Genomic DNA, 21,031 nt, shown 5'->3' with positions numbered 1-21,031 from the left:
AAGTCGCGGTCTTGCTGTGAAGTAACACAGCCCTGACAGGAGACTGAGCAATGAAGGTAGGACACCGTGGACTGAGGTGCTGCGCCGTACGGAGCAGAATAAATACGTGAGTGAAAGCAGCGATGATTATGCAAGTCACGGGGAACGTCACATCACTACCGCAGCGTTACGTTTATAGTCGCGTCATATGTAAGTTCTCCAGGAAGCGGAAAGTGGCCATCGGGCCGAAGATAGATTCCCTTCGTGTACAGAACCTTGACGTCATCAGCTTCTGTCCAACGTAGTTCCCTACCATCCATGTGGGCATAGAGGTGGAATATAATTTTGTGGAACTTCCGCCCTCATTCACGTCACTTCCAGGTCCTTAGAGCGAAGGGGAAATAAGCTCTACCGTCATTCTTCTCCTTCTCTCTACGCTACTGCCAGTACACCCTCGGTTTGTCCTCACTCGTTCTGTCTCCAGCTCTCCGAGACACTCTGACCCTGCAGCTGTTATTTGCCCGTCTATACTGACGCTGCTTATGCACACTGACTTTCTATTGCTTTTCTGTGCAACTCGCTCATCTTCGTTGTATATTTCTTCTGCATATATAGCTGCTGTTGTACTACTGCCCTCCATAGATATAACGGATCCGGTGACTCTGAACACGTAAATTATGATTTCTTATTCTCTCTGTAGCGTATGTGTCACTCTGTGTCCATTCCAGGCCGTATGTGTTTGTATTGTTTATGCATGCAAATGGTTTTCTAATGGTAGAGAGGCAAAGTGTCAGACTGAGAACAGAAGCAACTTAAAGCAGTCTGATGTTGATAATGTATATTATTTTTTTGTTATTTTAAGGAAGAACTGAATACTGCTGTTTTTTTTCTGTTCTGGAAACCATATACGTGAGATTCTATGTTTAGTGCCTAAATTGATATTCTTTGGTTATGTTTTTACTATAGAACTACTTAGAGCCTATCATTTCATTGCAGTTATTTCTGACAATTTCACTGTTTTTGTTTATTGCAAATGCTGGATATTTAGTTTCAATTTAGCTATTGTATGGAGCTGAAGATTTATAATTGGTGCAGATAATGTGGTAAACATTGAAATCCTATTTATCATTTGTATAGGGTACTTGTTTGTACAATTAGTATGGGTTTGGGATCTGAATTATGCAACTGTATATTTTATGTACTGTAGCTGGACTTATGTTTTCTATGTGTCATAAATAGTGATTTCATATTATTGTTTATAGTGTCTTTTGCACGATGTGACTTCTTAGTGTTCCTCCATTTTTTTTCTTTATTTCACTTTTTTCTTTCCCAGAACACTGGATTTACTTATTTTTTTTCTTCATTAGGAATAAACCATATGGTATTATGATTTTCAATGTGTCATTACTTTTATCATGTAGGTTACTTTTTTTTTTTTTTTTCAATTATAGGAACTATATTGCACAGACATGAGAAAACCACGCCGTAAATCACATCCAGTTGTTGATGGACAGCAATCCACCGCTCCTTGTTGTTTTTCATGTTCCCCTACCCGAGAGACTTTGACATATGCTCAAGCACAACGCATGGTAGATGTTGAAATAGAAGGTCGGCTTCACAGAATTAGTATTTTTGACTCCCTTCGGATTGTTTCAGAGGATGAGCTCACAGCTCAAGACATAACTGAATGCAACAGCAACAAGGAGAATAATGAGTTGACTCTTTCTACAAACTGCCTAAAGAACTCAATGAAGGGTAAAAAGCGTGAACTTTGCCCAAAACATCATGATAGCACTACTCTTCAACAGCTGCCGCAACCGTTATTCCGAGTATTGGAGCAAGTGTATGTGGAAAATGCACAAGAGACCCCTATTTTGTCCGACACCCTTTACCGCTATATTGAACGTCCATTGGAAGAGATTGATAAGGATGTTGAGTATGATCTTGATGAGATAGATCTAGCATGGCTGGACATAATCAATGAAAAACGTAAGACGGATGGTTTTTCTATGGTATCTGCTGACACATTTGAACTGCTACTGGACAGGTTGGAAAAGGAGTCTTACCTTCAGAACCGGCGCATATGTATGACACATTCATCTATTGATGAAAATGCATTCTGTTGTGTATGCTTGGACGATGAATGTCACAATAGTAATGCCATATTATTTTGCGATTTATGCAACCTTGCAGTCCACCAAGAGTGCTATGGCGTACCATACATACCTGAAGGACAGTGGCTCTGCCGTTGCTGTCTGCAGTCACCCTCTAAACCTGTCAGTTGTGTGCTCTGCCCTAACCAGGGTGGTGCTTTTAAACAGACTAGTGATGGAAGATGGGCACATGTTGTATGTGCCATCTGGGTTCCAGAAGTATGCTTTGCCAACACTGTGTTTCTGGAGCCTGTTGAAGGTGTGGATAATATTCCACCTGCTCGGTGGAGGCTGACATGTTACATTTGTAAACAAAAAGGACAAGGAGCAGCAATACAATGTCACAAGGTAAACTGTTATACAGCGTTTCATGTCACGTGTGCTCAGAGGACTGGACTGTTTATGAAGGTGGAACCACTACGTGAGACTGGACTGAATGGGACCACTTTCTCTGTGCGCAAAACTGCGTATTGTGAAACCCACTATCCCCCAGACACCCAGCAGAAAGAATCCTCCAAAAGTCACCTCGAAGAGGCCAAAGATCAGGATAACGTAACAAATGAAGACAAAAAAACTAAGAAGAAGGGAAGTGGGAAAAACTTTCTTGGGAAACTGTGTGTAAAGGAAAGACAGGAGCTGGTGCGTAGGAGAGGATCTGTGCCACTTATGACTATCATGCAGATTCCTTTTTGTAGGTAAGGTCATGTGGACTCCTGATGTTTCTTTATTTGTCTTTACTCCGTATTTGAGACTAGTACACAGGTTCTCAAATTCTGTCCTCGGGACTCCAAACAATGCATGTTTTTCAGATTTCCTCACAGTATCACACGTGAAATAATTAGCTCCACCAGTGGTACTTTTAAAATGTGTCAGTGAGTAATGAATAGACCTGTGCACCTGCTTGGTGACCTGGGTAACGTGAACTGTCTGGAGACCTGAGGACTGAGTTTGGGAACCTCTGGTCTAGTACATCTGTTTTTCTTTGGTACAAGTTTTTAAAATGTTCTTTTTTCTTGCATAGTCTCTCCTATTCCGTTAACATCCTTTTATTTACCTTATGTATGTCACCCATTTCAATATCTAAATAAGACAATAGACTGCTATGGTCCTGCTAAACAAAAAATATGAAACAAAGGAAGTGCTTTAAATTTAAATAGGAAGGCTTTAATAGAAAATAACTTTCAGAAATCCAAACTGTGTATCAAATTTACTCACCAGAATCAGGTGAGCATAGAAGTTCAACATTTTTCTCCTTCATCCACTAGGGAACACTGGAGGCTAAAGACATTGGGGTATAGACTGTGCTAAGTAGGAGCTGGCACTTTAAATTTTAAGAAGCATGACTAGCTCCTCCCCCTCTATTATCCCTACAAGCCAAGTCTTAGTTTGTGCCCGAGGGGGGCTGGATGTGTTATACATTCCTCCTCAGGGTTTTGTTTTTAGTTAGAAGCGCTGAAGATTCAATTCAAGAGGACAGACAGTAGCTGCACTGCCTGTCTGCGTCGATGGAGCTGCCGGGGGGACCCACTCGCAAGTTCCCCGACTGCAGAGACCACCGTTTCCACTTAGGGAGTTCTGCATGCCGCTGCTTGCAGCGCACATAGTGGACCCCCATCAGTCATTACTGCCGCCAGCAGCCTAGCAGCTCCGTGAGCATTCCCTGGCTCCCCGTCTAGCGGGGTAGCCAGGTTAACTTCTAAAAGGCGATGTATTCAGCAGCAGGCTGCTCTGACTAGTGGAGCAGGCAAGTGGCAGACATTACTATATGTATAGCTGTGGCTCAACATGTTTAGCACACAGCGATATATGTAATTAGCGCTCTTATAGTTAAGATTGAGAGCCATAGCAGGGGGGGCGGAGGCTACAACACTTTTCTGGAAGTGAGGAACACTGTCTGCTGTATGAGAAAAATGCTGCTGCATGAAACTGGTAGCCTACCTTGGATCTCTAAGTACACATTGGGGTTTAGGCTGGTCAGGAGAGCATTTACGTATCTGATTACTTCCTGCTATTCCTATCATTTTCTGGAACTGCTAGGAGCGCTATTTGAACAAGTGTGGCTCTCTCCTGCCTCTCTGTATCCCAGTTTATTCTTTTGACCTTTTTCACTACACTTTACTGTTGTTTGCGTGGGGGTCTGTCTGTATGTATCAGGAGGTTCTACGGTGTCTCTTTGGTTATTTACCTGCAAATAAGTGTGTAGATTGGTTTACAAAGGGACAATCATCTAACTCCCTATTGTGTAACACAGATGGTGTGGTGGTTGTCATTGCTGTGTCTCAGCACTGGGGTCGTGGGTTCGGTTCCAGCTGAGACCCTGGCTGTGTTGGGGTTATAGAGGGGGAGGAGCTAGTCACACTTTTTAAAATTGAAAGTGCCATCTCCCACTTAGCACCGTCTATACCCCACTGACCCCTATGGAATCGGAGAAAGGGATTTATCGGTAAGTCCTTTTTTTGTTTTTCCTCCTATGCAGACCGATCCACCATCAGAGCGGCCGATTGCTAAGCTATATACACTTGCCAATCAGCTGCTCGATATGTCTGGGCTGACATCACAACTGGGTGGGGGGCATTTAAATTTTAACGACTAGTTAAAATGTCAGTGGTCCCTGCAGCAAGTGTATAGGCAGTCGGCGGGTCGTCCGTACACACATGCAGATATATCGGCATCTTTTCTGCAGGGATGACTTGATATGTCTGTGAACAATGTTGTTCAGACATATTGGGTGTATACACTCGCCGATGCACTCGCAATATATCTCTCACCGGTAAAATGAGTGACGTGTGTACCCAGCTTTAGTTTCCAACTTTACGATGTTTCTGCTTTAGGTTAGGTGATCTCAATAAATAAGGTAATCCTGATATGATACAAGATGTAGTAGATTTTCTCTTACCAAGCAGATGCATGCACCGAGATGGGGAAGAAAAACAAACATGTTCTTGTGATGTATGCTTCTTGCTAAAACACATAGGTATAGCCCTCTCTGTAGGGATCTGTACAGCCATGGCCAACATTTTTGAGTTTGAGTATTGGTTTTCACAAAGTTTGCTTCAGTGTTTTTTGACCTTTTTGTCAGATGTTACTATGGTATACTGAAGTAAAGTTACAAGCATTTCATAAGTGTGAAAGGCTTTTATTGACCATTACATTTCTGCATACATGCGGGACGATTTTCCTCAACAATAACTAGATCGTTCAACGATAAATCGTTCATATCGTTCACTTTTATGCAGTGAATGATCGACCTACGATGCGCGTTCCCGCATGAACGATAAAGATATCTATGGTCGACCGTACATGCAGGCTAACTTGGACGATTTTGTCAAGATTTAGCTGTAAAGACATGCCTTCACTGAAATATCTGTCATAGGTATCTATCAGTGTGGGGATGTAGTCTGGAACCCGACGGTCTAAATGCCGACCGCCGGCTTCCAGACTGCTTTATCCCGACTAGGGACGAATGACAGGCGTCTAAATGTAGGCGCCTGTAATTTGCCCAACGTCGGGAGACCGGCACCCGGTATCCCGATTGAGTGGATGCGGGGCGCAGCAGCGGACAGCCGCGGGGGGGAGGGTTAGGTTTAGGGCTCCCGGGGGCACTTAGGGTTAGGCACCCCCCCCGGGAGGTTAGGGTTAGGCTAGGGGGAGGAAGGGTTAGGCACCCCCGGGGGGAGGTTAGGGTTAGGCACCCCTCCGGGGGACTTAGATTTAGGCAGCGGGGAAGGGGGGGTTAGGTTTAGGCACAGGGGGGAGCTTAGGGTTAGGCACCCCTAAGGAGGGTTAGGGTTAGAGGGGTTAGGAAATACCTTTAGGACGATCGGGATTTCCTCCTTTCTCGGGCAGCCGCTGTCTGGAATTGAGCCGCCGGCCACGCGCCCGGCGGTAATACATATCACACCCATCAGTGTGTATACCCAAAATCATTTGCCCAGTACAACAGAAAGTTGGAGGGAAATCTGTCAGCGATATCTTTGGTTGTGCAGGTTGTACTGTGTATGCAGCATAAGTTTATGCAAAGAGTCAATATTTGCACTGTTGACCCTTTTTTTCAAGACCTCAGCAATTCGCCTGGCATGCTGCCAATCAACTTCTGGGCCACATACTGACAGTCGCCCATTCTTGCCTAATCAATGCTTGGAGTTTGTCAGAATTTGTAGGTTTTTGTTTGTCCACTCGCCTCTTGAGGATTGACCACAAATTCTCAATGGGATTAAGGTCTAGGGAGTTTCCTGGCCATGGATCCAAAATTTAGATGTTTTGCTCCCCTGTCAACTTAGTTATCACTTTTGCCTTATAGCAAGGTGCTCCATCATGCTGTAAAAGGCATTGTTTGTCACCAAATTGTTCTTGGATGGTTGGGAGAAGTTGCTCTTGGAGGATGATTTGGTACCATGGTCTCAGTAAAGCATTCTGAGACCATTCATGTATGGAGTTACTTCTCAGCCAAGGGAGTGGCTGCAAATTTGCGTGCAAATTTACTATTGACGATCTCGGGTGAGATTTCTCGATCGATTTCGTCCAAATCTGGAGAGATTGCTAACTCGACAGGCTGACAAGTCCGGGGCTGGTTATGCTTTTGGGGGGAGACCCTACATTTATTTTCTTGTAAAAAAAAAAATGTAACCCGTTTTTTTTTACAAGACATAAGCAGCTTACACATATCTCACTGTTATGTGCAGGCTGCTTGCACGGGAGAGTTATCTCGGGTGAGTAATCTCCTGCAAAACGAAATACTCGAGGGAGATATCTCCTTCACCATCGGCCAACTCGATTCGCCTCAAATCGCCTGTTAGTAAATTTGCAAACTAAAAAGTGAATAAATCACCCGAGTTAAGGCGAGGTACAGCGAGATTAATCTCTTTGCAATCGGGACAATCTCGATTTTTAGTAAATTTACCCTCAAGCATTGATTAGGCAAGAATGGGCAGCCATCAGTCATTATGTGGCCCAGAAGTTGATTGACAGCATGCCAGGGCGAATTGCAGAGGTCTTGAAAAAGAAGGGTCAACATTGCAAAGCTTCACCTCTGGATCTTTTAAAATGTTTCGGTGAGTAATGAATACACCTGTGCAGCTGTTACGTGATCTGGAAAATGTGCACTGTGGACCGAGTTCGAGAACCACTGGATTAGATTATACTAATTCAACTTCTTAAACTGTGTATTCGTACCAATGTGAGTTGAAAAGACAGCATGTATCAAACAGTGGTCTTCATTGGTAATGGATGGAGCAGGTGTCGGAATACATTGTTTCCTGCGCACCACTGTCTATATTCCCATAATTACACATACCGCATACTCCACACCTACATATACAACAAGCTAATTTGTCCTTTTATGATGAATTTTCAGATGCCAGACTTTAAATAATTGTTTTAAGATATGTTATAAGATATTTTTATACGTTATATAGATATGTTTATGCACTGTTCTTTTTCTTTTTTTGAAATGCAAATGCGTGGATAAATAATAATTTTTGGTCCACATTATAAGTGTAGTAATTAGGACCTTTTTAAATTTAAAAATAGTTTTTGAGTAAATATTGTATGAATAATGTCTTGCTGTTTGTCATTGTTCTACTTGTTTAAATGCTATGGAATTGTACAGGAGGAATAAAAGTTGCTTTGGGAACTCAATACTATGGGGCATATTTACTAAAGTGAGTGTTTCTAGAAGTGGAGATGTTGCCCATTGCAACCTATCTTCTAGAAGGTGCTAGTTAAATGTTAAGAAGAATCTGGTTGCTATGGGCAACATCTCCATTTCTAAAAACCTGCAGTTTAATAAATATACCCCTAAGTAACAGTACGCAGGCAGTCATAGTGATTCAGTCAGGGAATTACATTCTGGACACACACACAGGTATGGCAGTCTTGACATAGAGATAGAGCACTGAAATGTTTTGACCTAGCCAAACCCGTGTGAATAGTAAACCTTAATTGACAGGAATATAATATGCAAAATTTTAAGAAAAAGTTGCTACACTACACCGCTTAGAGCGGCTAAGGCGCCGGGCGTCTCGCGCCGTATGGCCTATTCAGGCTAGGTGATGACACCTCTATATAACCATTTTACCTTATTTTAAATATCTCACACATTTGCCTGTATTGTTCATGGAATCTCATATTTCAATGAGGATTATTTTAAATGCATAGGTAAAGGGCTATACATGTGATACAACAGCTAGTCAGACCTGGCTATTGTTTTTTAATAGTTTGGGTGGTTCCACACTACCCTCAGAATAACTGAATTACTTAACGGTCAATTTTTTTCCACAAAATCGCTCACAAATTGACATTTTTTTTTTTTTTTTTTAAATTCTAACAGTTTAAAAAGTGTGTGTGTATGTGTGTGTGTAACAATATAATTTTACTACATCAGGGTCCATAGAGCTTCACAGGAGACCTTGGGGTTTAGACGATGGCGGAAGTCAACGGGCACAACACAGTTAATTTTCTACTCCCAGGATGCACCGGGGCCCCTGTCCTATACCCCGCCCCATGGCCAAGGCACCTTCAGTTTCATAGGTGCGCGGCCGGAGTCGGGTCACTGCACGGAGGGACTGTTCAAACAACCCCAGAAGATTCTTCATTGCTTAGAGCGGGCAGCACGGACAATCCAGCTCCATCACACAGCTGGCTCCCTCTGGACGGCCGCGCGTGGAGCCAGTTATGGAGCCTCCGCTACCACTATACCACCAGGGACATCGGGCTAGAGCTTTCAAACAAGCTCCAGCGTCCCGGGAGTTAATAGCAGGCCAGGGGAGGGAGCCTTCCCTGTAGCCCAGCTGGCTCCTCCCCTGCTGCACACAGCGCCTTTCCACTGCGGTCTGGTGGGCTGTGTCAGCGCTCCTCCTCCCGGCCTGCCTCCTCTGAGTCTCCAGTGGCCATTTTAAGGCAAAGAAGCCGGTCTCATCGGCGGTGTGCAGCCTGGGCCCCCCTGCATACCTCTCCTCCTGTGAGGTCAGCGTATGTAGCGCTATTCCTACCAGACTTTAGGTCTGCGTAGTTGATGGTAGTGCCATTAGTGCAGGTGGATATTCTGCATAGTTTGTGACTTATGCTAGTGCTGTCTGACTGAACTTTCTCTGTCAGCCATTTTGCTTTCCCTATACTTTTCCTTCTCACAGTGCCAGTACTCTCAGGGTGGGAATTTACCTCACAGTTAGAAGGTTTTTTCTGTGTGGAGGGTCACATACAGCATACTATGCCTGGGAGTGACGAATCTGTGCAGATTGGTGTCCCTCTCCTGCTTTCCTGCTCTAGATGTAAGGCAGGCATTGGGGAGGGAGATGTACTTACTAGGGGTTTATGTACTACATGTTCTGCCCTTTCATGTACACCAGCTGTTTCTAACTATGCGGAAGCCTCCCTGGGCTTGTTTTGCACAAGCTTTAAATACCCTTGTGGAACGGTTGGCAGCTCCCTGCGTTCCCCCAAGTGGTTCACGCGGCTGGAGGTAGTTCTATCTCCCGTACCCCCTGGCAGATGATGGTACCGCAGTGCCTCCCTCCACAGCCAGCACCTTCTCAGGTGTCTCTGGAGCCTATTTGGGTTAACGCTTTCTCAACCACGGTTCAAATGTTGCAAGGTGAACCCCGCTTAGGGCTAAGATACAACTGATGTAGTCTCAGTCAACGCACTATGATGAGGACGACATGTAGTCTGACGACGGAGAGATGCATGACTTGTCTGACTCTGAGCCCCCCAGAGGGAATCTGAGCCAAAAGTCAACAATGTATGTCCATGGTCTCATATGTGCGGTACGTGTGGCTATGGAGATTGGCAGCTAAGTCCAAGCATTCATTTTTTAAGGAGGTTAAAAGTACTGCTGCAATATTTCCTCTGTCTGATCAGCTGGTGTATAATTTAGAGGAGGCTTGGAAATCCCCAGGGAAGTGTTTCCAACCTAAAAGATGTTTTGACTTAAAATTATCCTTTTGAAGGAGATTATTTCTCTAAATGGTAAATTTCTCCTCAGGTGGATTCTCATGTGACACGTCTGGTTAAGAGTGCGACTCTACCCATGCCTTCCATGTCCTCTTTGAAAGATGTTACGGACAGGAAGGTGGAGGTGTGTTTTAAAGTCCATTTATTCCCTTTCAGGAGGGGTTCCAGGCCAGCTATGGCCATCTGCTGGGTTGCCAGGACCGTAGAACACTGGGCAAACTCTCTGGAGTCGTCTTGCCCCGTTGGATGCTACCAGTAAGCAAATGGAACTGGTGGGTTATCTCAGGGATTCAGCTACATATATTTGAGGCTGCTTTAGATGTTAGCCTCTTAACGTACAGGATTTCAGCTGCGGCCATTTCGGCGCGTCGCTGCCTATGGTTACACTCTTGGAGAGCAGATGATGAGTTGGAGTGTTTACCCTTCAATGGAAAGGTGTTGTTTGGTCAGGATTTGGACAAGATTGTGGACACCTTGACAGCTGCCAAATCTGTTTTTCTCCCCTCGGTCTGGGACCTCGTCCTTTCGGAATTATCGTCCTCAGGGAAAACATAAGGTTCAGTCCTTTCCTAGGCCATCAGGAGCCAAGAAGGTTACCAAGCCCAAGAAACAGGTTTGGAGCACCAGACGTCCGGCTGCCAAGTCTGACGATAAGACCCTGACGGGAAGGGCCTCCCCTTGGGGGACCCCAAGGTGGTGGGCCGACTTTAGTTCGCCCAGTGCTGGTGTCAGACCACCACAGACACTTGGGTAAGGGAAGTGGTCTCTCATGGGTATGCCCTCTCCTTCCACAGGAGGCCTCTTCATCAGTTCTTCTGCCAGTATTTGGGTCCAGAACAAGAGACGCTGAGGCTCTCCTTGTGGACGCACTGTCGGTCAAGTGGACCTTCCATTTTGCGTACCTGTTTCCTCCGTTCTCCCTTCTTCCTCGGGTGCTTCGGAACTTCAAAGAAGAAGGAGGCACGATCCTGCTGGTGGCTCCAGTGTGGCCCAGACGTCACTGGTACTCAGATCTTCAGAGTCTCTCCATCGACACTACGTTGATGTTGCCTCAACGTCCGGACCTGTTGTCTCGGGGTCCTTGCCTTTACCCAGAGCTGGGTTGTCTGTCTTTGACGGCGTGGCTCTTGAGACATCCCTCCTGAGGTCTAAAGGTTTTCCTATCTCTGTGGTTAACACCATGCTCAGAGCACGAAAACCTATAGGTTACGACCCCCAAGTGTTCCGGATGCCCAGAGAATTTGCTTTCCTGCAAGCAGGTTTGAACCTTGGTATCTGCCTTGCTTCACTGAAGGTGCATGTCTCTGCCCTTTCACTGTGGTTCCAGCAAAGGATTGCTCCTCTCCCGGATATCCGCACTCTCCTACAGGGGGTCCTCTGCAGTCAGCCTCCCTTTGTTCCTCCTGTGGCTCCTTGGGATTTGGCTGTGGTACTTAGGGCTCTCCAGGACCCTCCATTTGATCCCCTGGACTCAGTGGACCACAAATGACTTACGGCTAAGACTGTTTTTCTTCTGGCTATTGCTTCCGTCAGAAGAGTGTCAGATTTGGGGGCTCTCTCGTCGCCCTCCATTTCTGATATTTCAACAGGACAGGGCGGTACTTCGGACTCACCCTGGGTTCCTTCCTTCCACATTAATGAGGAAATTGTAGTGCCGACCTTTAACTCTCCAGACCTCTCGGCAGATGAGGCCACTTTTGGATATGGTACGCGCTCTCTGGATATATGTGGACCGTACTAGTTCCCTTCAGAAGTTGGACTTCTTATTTGTCCTCTATGGTTTTCACAAGTAGGGTTGGCCAGCCAATAAGCAAACTTTGGCTAGGTGGATTCGTGATACGATCTGTGAGGCTTACACTTATGAGGGTCTTCCAGTACCGCCCTTGGTTACTGCTCATTCTACTAGGTCTGTGGGTCCTTCGTGGGCAGCTCGCCGTGGCGCCTCGGCTGTTCAGCTTTGTAAGGCGGCCACGTGGTCCTCTGTCCATAACTTTTGTAGGTATTATGCTTTTTAATACCTTTGCCTCTCAGGATGCTTCCTTTGGGCGGCGGATTCTCCTTACTGCACAGGAGCGTCCCCACCCTTAACGGGACTGCTTTGGGACATCCCCAAGGTCTCCTGTGGAGCCCTATGGACCCTGATGTACAGTAGTAAAGAAGAGATATGGTAAGAACTTACCTTTTGTTATCTCTTTCTACGAAGTCCATAGGGTCCACAGGACTCCCACCCTGTTGCACCTGTGCTTCAGATGGGCTTTGCTCTGGTCACCGGTTTTCCGTCTCCTTCTGTGTGAGAATGTGATCCTTCTGTGTTCCAGACTTTTGTCTAATTTTTTTCCTCCTCCGGCCTATGGCTTGTTACGTAACTGAAGATGCCTTGGCCTGGGGGCAGGGTATAGGCAGTGTTAGCAAAATCCGCGCCTTAGCGTGTTTTTACAAGGTACAGAGAATGAGGAACTCAGTTTTGTCCGCTGGCCTGTGGCAATCCTCAGCGTCTCCTCAGCCGCCCAATCCCCACCGGCAGCATCTCCCCAGCCAATCATCTCCACCTGAGCTGGTGATTTGCGCGGCGTGTCACCAGTCACATCATGCTAGTGGCCGGAGCGGAGAAAGTTTCAATTTATGGTGGAGATTCTCCGCCGGAGAGCGCTCGGTGAAGGGAGACCCATTTTCATCTCGTGCAAATGATAGGTAGCAGGTGTGCCCTCATCTCAGCTGCAGGATGGAGACCCGCCGCCACAGTGTCACTGCGCCACTCCACCTGAGCAGCCAAGACCCTCACTGCCCCACCTTGGTGACCGATCCGGGAGAGCTGCGGAAAGACCCTGGCCACTGCTGCATCCCGCCCTCGCGTCAGGTGGCCATATGTACGGCAAGGTCGGGATAATGGGTGTGTTTTGCTGGGCTCAGCTCCCTCACCTGCTGTCCTTTCATTCACTAGGTTGCTACTATGGCAGCGGCTCCAGACTCTTGTCACATTGCTCACTTTCTGCTCAATGACTGGAGCTGTCTGCAAATTGTACCATTTATACCATGCTGCTCAGTATCCCACATTACAGTTCTAGACAGCCAGGAATGTATCTATCCATAATGGGAACCTTGGTATGATGCAAAACACGAGACTGAGCCTATTAGCATGTTTGCATTAACACATGCTCCATAACATTTTATTGTTCTGCTTTAATTGGAGCCTGAGGCTCCCTCCCTAAACCCAGCACTGCCATCCCTGCCCCCCTCAACTCACTGCTCTATACCAACTGTTACATGTCCCCAGCACTGCCAAAGGTGTCACCTGCCCCCACCCCCAGCACTGTCCCAACTGTTCCCTGCCCAGGGACCCACATTTTTTTTCGCAAAGAGCGATCACTGATAGGAGAGGGGCCCCGGTTCATCTTGGGAACAGAAAATTTACTGTGTGGTGCCCGATGACTTCCGCCATCGCCTATACCCCAAGGTCTCATGTGGACCCTATGGACTTCGTAGAAAGAGAGATAACAAAGGTAAATTATTACCATATCTCTTCTTTTTTAATAAAATATGTAAATATATCCCCCCCTCATCCCCCTATGTCCATAGGCCACAATTCTAAAATAAACTCTTTACCCCCCCACCACACCCCCTTAGTAGTAAAAATCTGTTTTATAAACCAAACCCCCTCCCCAGTAAAAGTCCCCCTGCTTTTTGGCATCCCCTTCCCCCTCCCCTCTAGCATCATAGTGCTTTATTTTACCCACCCCTATCTCCAGTGAAACTAGATTCCCCACCTTCCTGCCCCTGGGGGTTACCATCCACACATCCATGGCCATATACTCCCCAAACCGCCCCCCCCCCTCCTTTCCCCATGGAGCGTAGCATCTCTGCTGGGTGTCTGCGGAGTCAGAGGAGAGCTGTTCTCCACTGATCTCCTTTTCTTAAGCCTGTGGCAGACAGCAACCTTGCCAGCTGAAGCACTTCTGGCTGTGGTTGCTTCATATGGAACATCGCCAGTTAAGTAGAAACTCTCCCATTTAAATTATACACATTAGAGAAAATACCTGGTACGCTATAAAATATAAAACTGGGTAGTCGAAAGCGTAAAAAAACTTTGATTACTGTCTGGGCAGAGTATCTGACTAATAAGAATTCCTTAAAATGTTAGCTTTAACAGCAAAGCATAAAATATAGAAGAGATCGTTATGAAAAAGTGAATATAATAGTGATTTTTAAAACAAGGTGTCCATTTGTATTTAAATACTTTTAATATCTAACAGTTATTTCTGTAACTTTCTGAAAAAATATTTTTATTCATATATTTATACAGTTTTCATCCCTTTTAGATATCAGTGGTGTGATTCCCACATAGGAATTGGGTATTTAATGCTGACAGTCTCTACTACCTGTCAAAATACAGACAGCGGCATCACGATAGTCCTAAGTATACTAACCCTCCCTTGTAGCCTTACCCTAACCCTTCCCACCCTGTACCCTAAACCTCCCCTATAGTACCTAAACCAGGGCTTGACAAATCCTGGTCGCCATGGCGACCAAGATTTTAGTCCTGGCCACTAGATTTTATAAACAAATAAAGCTAACTGTAAAAAATAAAAAAAATAAGCTTCTCCGAAGGTGCTTGCAGGAGTAGACTGGGCATACACGTCACAGGAGGAGGAGTGTGTACCCGCCACATTCAATCAGTGTGGCTCCACCTCATGCAAGTGTGTGTGTGATGAAGGAGAAGCTGCCCCAGCCTCCCAGCAGTGTCAACAATGTGTAAGGGGTGACGGACAGGGTGACTGACTCACTGGCCAAGCCAGCGGGCTGTCACTGCCTGCTAGCGGCTATTGAGTCTGCACGACCTGATGGAGTTGCTGCAGGTCAACTTGATAGAGGTCTTCTGTGAGAGGCCTCCAGGACCTGAAGGGATTGGCTGGCTGCAGAATAGTGCTGGGGCTGCCGTGGCTCCTCAGACTCACACCTGCGGGAACATCTTTTACGGGGAGCCCATGCAGACCAAGTCCAACGGGGAGGAGGACTCTGGCATTGAAAGTAAATGGCTGATACCCACCCCAGCTCCCACAGCATGAGGTAGGTAAGCCTGCAATCCGGTCCTGGGGCTCATCCCCTTCAAAGTTTCTCAGCCTGATGCATTGACTTAACTGTTTGGGGAAAGTCTCTATGGTGGTATGGGGTAGCCTTCCATTAACTCGACCACAGGTGTTGCTGCTTTGGAGGGGGGGGGGTGTGGAATTGTTTTATTAGGTACCCTATGTTTTGTGTTTTGCCATCCCTGCGGGGTACTGTATGTGTGCCACCCACCTTGCCAATAACTGCTCTTACAACTGTGTATGTGCCGGTCACCATTAACTGCCCCTCGTGGACAATGGTCTGGCTCCTAAACTTTTAAACTGGCTCCTAGATTTTACAAAGATTTGTCAAGCCCTGACCTAAACCAAACCCCCCCCCCCCTGCTTAGTGCCTAACCCTAACCTCCCCAACCCCCCCCCCAGTGGTCCCTAACCCCCACAAAACTTAACCCTAACCTCTCTACCCTGCCTAAACCTAACATTCACCACCCCGCGGCTAACAGCTAAGACGCCCAGGATTTACCTTGTCCGATATGGCGTCCTTCTGGATTCCGGCATCGGGATTAGGATGGGCATCGATATTTTGACGTCTGTCTTCAGTCCCGTGTCTGGCTTCTCCCGCCGAGATTTAGATTCACTTTGTTTCCCTTTCATATGTGTAGTGTATTTTTGACTTTCTACATTATTTCGGTCTTCCAATATTTGTTACAATGTTGAGTACTATGCATCTAATGTTGACTATTGGTCTAGATCTAGTTAAATTCTCCCGTTTACCAAGGTACGTAGTTGAATAAGCTTAATAAATACAAGAAGGCTGTGATATTCTCAGTGTACATATAGATATTCTACATTTTTATTTGTGATGGCAGTCTCTCAACAAGCTTTGTATTTGATATACCTTATCCTTATTTACCTGTATGTATAGTAGGTACGTTTCACTGAATATATTACGGTTGAATCTATTTGATGCACACACAGCTTAATTTAAATGGATTCATTTTGTTCCCAGATTATTTTTCCAGCTATTATTCACAATTAATAAAATCAATTAATTATTGGTTTTCTGTTTTTAATCAGTGCACTATTTATTTGATTCAGTATTGCCTTTGGTTACAATAAACTATGTATTGTATTTAATGTAATCTAGTATTTGGAGGTCCTAGTGCTCACATATTGTTATGCAATGATGTTTACGTTATTAATCACTTAACCTTGTCTACTGTGGTCCCGATTTTTATATACAATGTGATATCAATGTAAATGATATCGCATCCAATTTGGCTTGTTATATGTATATTTCTTAATTTAGTTTGGCAGTGATATAATTCTTATATTTTGCGATGTAATTAGCTGCTAGATTACAATACACAGCAATGATGACAATTTATATAATGCACTCCACACATGCTACATGATCTTAATATCCATAAATAGTTTGGTATTTATACACTTTCTGTACTTATCTCTACATGTATGTGATGAACAGAATCATCATAGTACTTTATGGCACCACGTGTATCTGCATAACCGCAGGCTTTTTATAAACCTCTATTGCATGAGTTTTGCATAAGGGCAGGCTTGTCATTTAAACCCTCATACATACACACAGGTGCCTCAAGATTGCAGATCTGTCAGCTTAGGATATATCTTCTGATATTAGGCAGTTGCAGTGTTAATTAAAATGATCCATGCATTTGCTAGTATTGCCCAATTGCATACTTGTCAATTTCAATATCTGATAACAAGTACAAGTGCTCCAAGTTTACAGACCTGTGAGCTTAGGGTATGTTTTGTATTAAAACAATTGCATCATTATATGTCATATACTTTTCACAGTACTTCCCGGTTCTGGACCTGTCAGTTTCAACATCAAATAGACACATACAATTGCTCCAGGCTTCCGCACCTGTAAGCTCAGAAAACACTTTACATTACGGAGCTGTACCAAAGTTTTTAAACTTCATATACACATACAGATGCTGCAGGGTTTGGAGACCTGTCAGCTTATTATATACTTTTCATTTTTAGGAGTATAGGATTTAACATGCGGACACTGCTGCCAACGTACTTTTCACTTTAGCTTTTGCAGGGCAAGCCAATTACCAAAAGACTGGGACTTTTAAACCTCCTACGTCCAATCAGGTAAGTGTAGGTGGTGCATCACGTCTCCTCCTCGTATTTCACTTTTATAGAGGATGCCAAGGTTTCTATATAATACTAGGTCCGTGGTAACTATAATTTATGTATATAATGATCATACTTTATCAATTATTTATTACCAGTAATTTATATAGCGCGCACACATTCTGCAGTGCTTTACAGAGAATATTTGGCCATTCACATCATTCCCTGCCCCAGTGGAGCTTACAATCTATGTTCTCTATCACATGCTTATACATACTACGGTTAATTTTTGTTGGGAGCCAATTAACCTACCAGTATATTTATTCTTCGGGTTCCATAGGGTCCACAGGAATTACCTTGGGGTAGGTAGTTGGAGCGATCCATTGCACGAAACAGCAAAGGCTTTGGGGCTCCCAGCAATGCACTGGTCCGCCCTATATACCCCGCTCTCAGCCATAGGCATTCAGCTTTTTGTTTGGTGCGCGGCAAGACCAGTCGCACCTGTTGAACAGGCCTAAGCTTTTTATGTTTGATTTACCAGGTGCCGAGAATGACGCTTGCACTGAGACTCCTTCTTCCTCCGCCGACGTCATGCCGACAGTAAAGCAACCTGAGACCACTCATGTGTGGAATTGCTTCTTAGCCAAGGGAGTGGGAACACTCACAATTGTGCCTAAGAACACAGCCATGAAAAAAGAATGGTACTAAAACATCCTCCAAGAACAACTTCTCCCATCCATCCAAGAACAGTTTGGTGATGAACATGCCTTTTCCAGCATGATGGAGCACCTTGCCATAAGGCAAAAGTGATAACGAAGTGGCTCGAGGAACAAAACATCGAAATTTCATGCCATGGCCAGAAAACTCTCCAGACCTTAATCCCATTAATAACTTGTTGTTCAAACCCGAAGAGGTGGGTGGACAACCAAGACTGGGTGGTCATCAGTCAGTATGTGGCCCAGAATTTGATTGACAGCATGCCAAGGCGAATTGCAGAGGTTATGAAAAAGAAGGGTCAACACTGCAAAGATTGCCTCTTTGCACAAACTTAATGTAATTGTCAATAAAAGCCTTTGACTCTTATGAAATGCTTGTACTTTTACTTCAGTATACCATAGTAACATCTGACAAAAAGTTATAAAAAAACGCTAAAGCAGCAATCTTTGTGAAAACCAATATTTTGTGTCATTCTCAAAACTTTTGGCTATGGCTGTATATCCTACCATTACCCCGACGGGGCTGGTCAGCTGATTCAGAGTCCATATTGCTTTAGCAAATGTGCGTATTTATGCATTGTATGTGACTATGAATGCTAGCTACTGCATGTACATGCCTGTTTTTTTTAAAACTGCCAGGTTTAGCTATCACTGTGTTTCCAGGGTTAGGGGGGAGGTTTAGGTTAGTAAATAGAAAAAATACTCACCTGTCGGGATCTTCACTGCCGAGCTTCCGCTGTCTGGATTAGAACCGCCGGCCATGCGGATGCAGGGTCTAAAAAAGCCCTTGAATCTTTGCCTTTTGCGGGGAAGGTACTGTTTGGACCAGGGCTGGATGATATAATGACTTCTTTGGCAACACCGAAGTCTGCTGAATTACAATCTACGTCTACTTCTAAGAGACATTCATCACTCAGTCCTTTCGTCCATAGGGTAGGAGAAAGAAACCGTTCTCCGCCAGGTCAGCCAAGCGCCCGGCGTCTAAGCCAGACGGTAAGCCTACTGTGCTTCCCCCTGGAGAATGTCTGGATTGGAGGCCGACCTTTTGCAGTTCACCTAGGTCTGGCATCAGACAACTACAGACGCCTGGGTGCAAGATCTGGTTTCTCATGGTTATGCCATCACGTTCCTGAGGCATCCCCCTCAGAGGTTTGTTGGTACAAACCTTCCTGCAGACGCGGTCAAAGCATCGGCTTACCAGGAGTCTATTGGGGCCCTCCTGAAATCAGGAGTCATAGTCCCTGTTCCTGTGACGCAACATGAAAAGGGTTGTTGTTCTAATTTTATTTTTGATTCAAAAACCCAATGGGTCACACTGACCTATCCTGAATCTAAAGTCTCTCAACAGGTTCATCAGGGTGCCCAAATTTTGTATAGAAACCCAACGGTCAATTATGCTGGCGATTGGAGCCTGGAGACTTCCTGGTCTCCCTGGACATACAAGATGCATATCCCGATTGCAAGATCCCACCAAGGCTTTCTCAGATTGGCGGTACATCAGCAACATTACCAATTTTAGGCTCTACACTTCGGTCTAAGCCACAGCCCCTCAGGTATTTACCAAGATAATGGCAGTCATGATGGCTCGTCTCAGATGACAAGGAGTCCGAATACTGCCATATCTAGACGAACTCCTGATATTAGCACAATCTCGGGAGATGTTACAATGTCATCTACGGATGACCATTTTCTGCTTACAACAGCATGGTCCTACGATCTCTTGTGCACAGTCTACTCTGTAAGCAAACAGTGTCAGTTCACTTGGCAATGCAGGTGCTTGGCTCCATGGTACCCATGGTAGCCACAATCAACATGGTGGCTTATGCCCAGTTTCATTCCAGGTCCCTACAGCATTTGACAAAGCACTCATACTGGCACAGGACCTCCTACAGGGCAGGCCTGTCCAGGTTCAGCCTTATAATGCGACAGTGGTGGCCTACCTCAAACATCGGGGAGGCACACAAAGTCACGCAGCCATGAAGGAAGTGGCAAAGATTCTGCTGTGGACAGAATGCCATCTTCCAGCAATATTCATCCCATGTGTACTCAACTGGGAAGCGGACTTCCTAAGTTGCCAGGACATACACGCCGGAGAATGGGCTCTTCATCTGGATGTGGTTTAACTCCTGGTGGGCAAGTGGGGATTACCGGATGTAGACCTCAAGACGTCACAAGCACAAGGTCCCCAGGTATGGGTCCAGAACAAGGGACACCTCAGCCGCCTTCATGGCAGTGAGATGGAACTTCATATTGGCATACCTGTTTCCTCCAATATCCCTCCTCTCAAGAGTTGTCAGGAAGTTCAAGCAAGAAGGCGGCAGGATGATACTAATAGCCCCTACCTGGCCCAGGATGCATTGTTTCTTTGATCAGACACGTCTATCCATAGTCCACTTCCACTGCCTCTACGGCTAGATCTGCTAATGCAGGGTCCCTGCCTATACCAGGATTTACCTCGTCTGGCTTTGACTGCATGGCCCTTGAGTTTTCTGTCTTAAAGGCCAGAGGTTTTTCCTCCTCTGTGATTCAAACGATGCTGAGGGCTAGGAAACCTGCTTCCGTCCGCATTTAAGACAATTTGGCATTCATTTTTTCTTTGGTGTTACCACAGAAAATATGACCCTAAAGTTTTCAAGGTGTCAAGAGTACTTGCTTTTTTTCCAGGCTGGATTAGACTTAGGTCTTCGCCTGGCTACCTTGAGAGTCCAAGTTTCTACTTTGACAGTTTGGGGCCAGCACAAGGTTGCCCCTCTGCCGGATGTTAGAACATTCTTACAGAGGGTTCTTCGGCTGCAACCTCCATTTCTTACACAGGTGGCACCTTGGGATTTATCTTTTGTTCTCAGGGCATTGCAGTCGCATCCCTTTGAACCCTTGGTGTGCCTGCCATGGCTGACAGTGAAGACACTTTTTCTCCTTGCTATTGCTTCAGCTCACACAGTGTTTGACTTTGCAGCATTGTCATGTCGCTCTCCATATTTGATTTTTTCATTAAAATAGAGCCATCCTCTGTACCAAGGTGGGCTACCTCCCTAAGGTTGTTTCC

The 21,031-nt window shown here is 45.3% G+C and overlaps 1 protein-coding gene across 6 annotated transcripts in view; it reads left to right on the top strand.

Annotated features, from left to right (window-relative positions):
- Nucleotides 1-174: 174 nt before the first annotated feature.
- The window catches only part of BRPF3 (bromodomain and PHD finger containing 3), a 331,101-nt gene continuing 310,244 nt past the window's right edge, over nt 175-21,031 (top strand). For 4 of the 6 annotated variants that reach the window (XM_088445755.1, XM_088445750.1, XM_088445754.1 and 1 more), the window contains exons 1-2: nt 367-649; nt 1,431-2,827. In XM_088445755.1, coding sequence (XP_088301881.1) covers nt 1,449-2,827 — 1,379 coding nt within the window. In that variant the 5' untranslated portion in view covers nt 367-649; nt 1,431-1,448. The other 2 variants (XM_088445751.1, XM_088445752.1) reach the window with 2 other exon arrangements.

This window comes from Taudactylus pleione, unplaced genomic scaffold (genome assembly GCF_031769625.1).
Source record: "Taudactylus pleione unplaced genomic scaffold, aTauple2 ptg000387l, whole genome shotgun sequence".
NCBI classification, from domain to species: domain Eukaryota; kingdom Metazoa; phylum Chordata; class Amphibia; order Anura; family Myobatrachidae; genus Taudactylus; species Taudactylus pleione.
The sequence above is the reverse complement of the archived record's forward strand: the minus strand, read 5'-3'. Positions and strand labels throughout refer to the sequence as shown.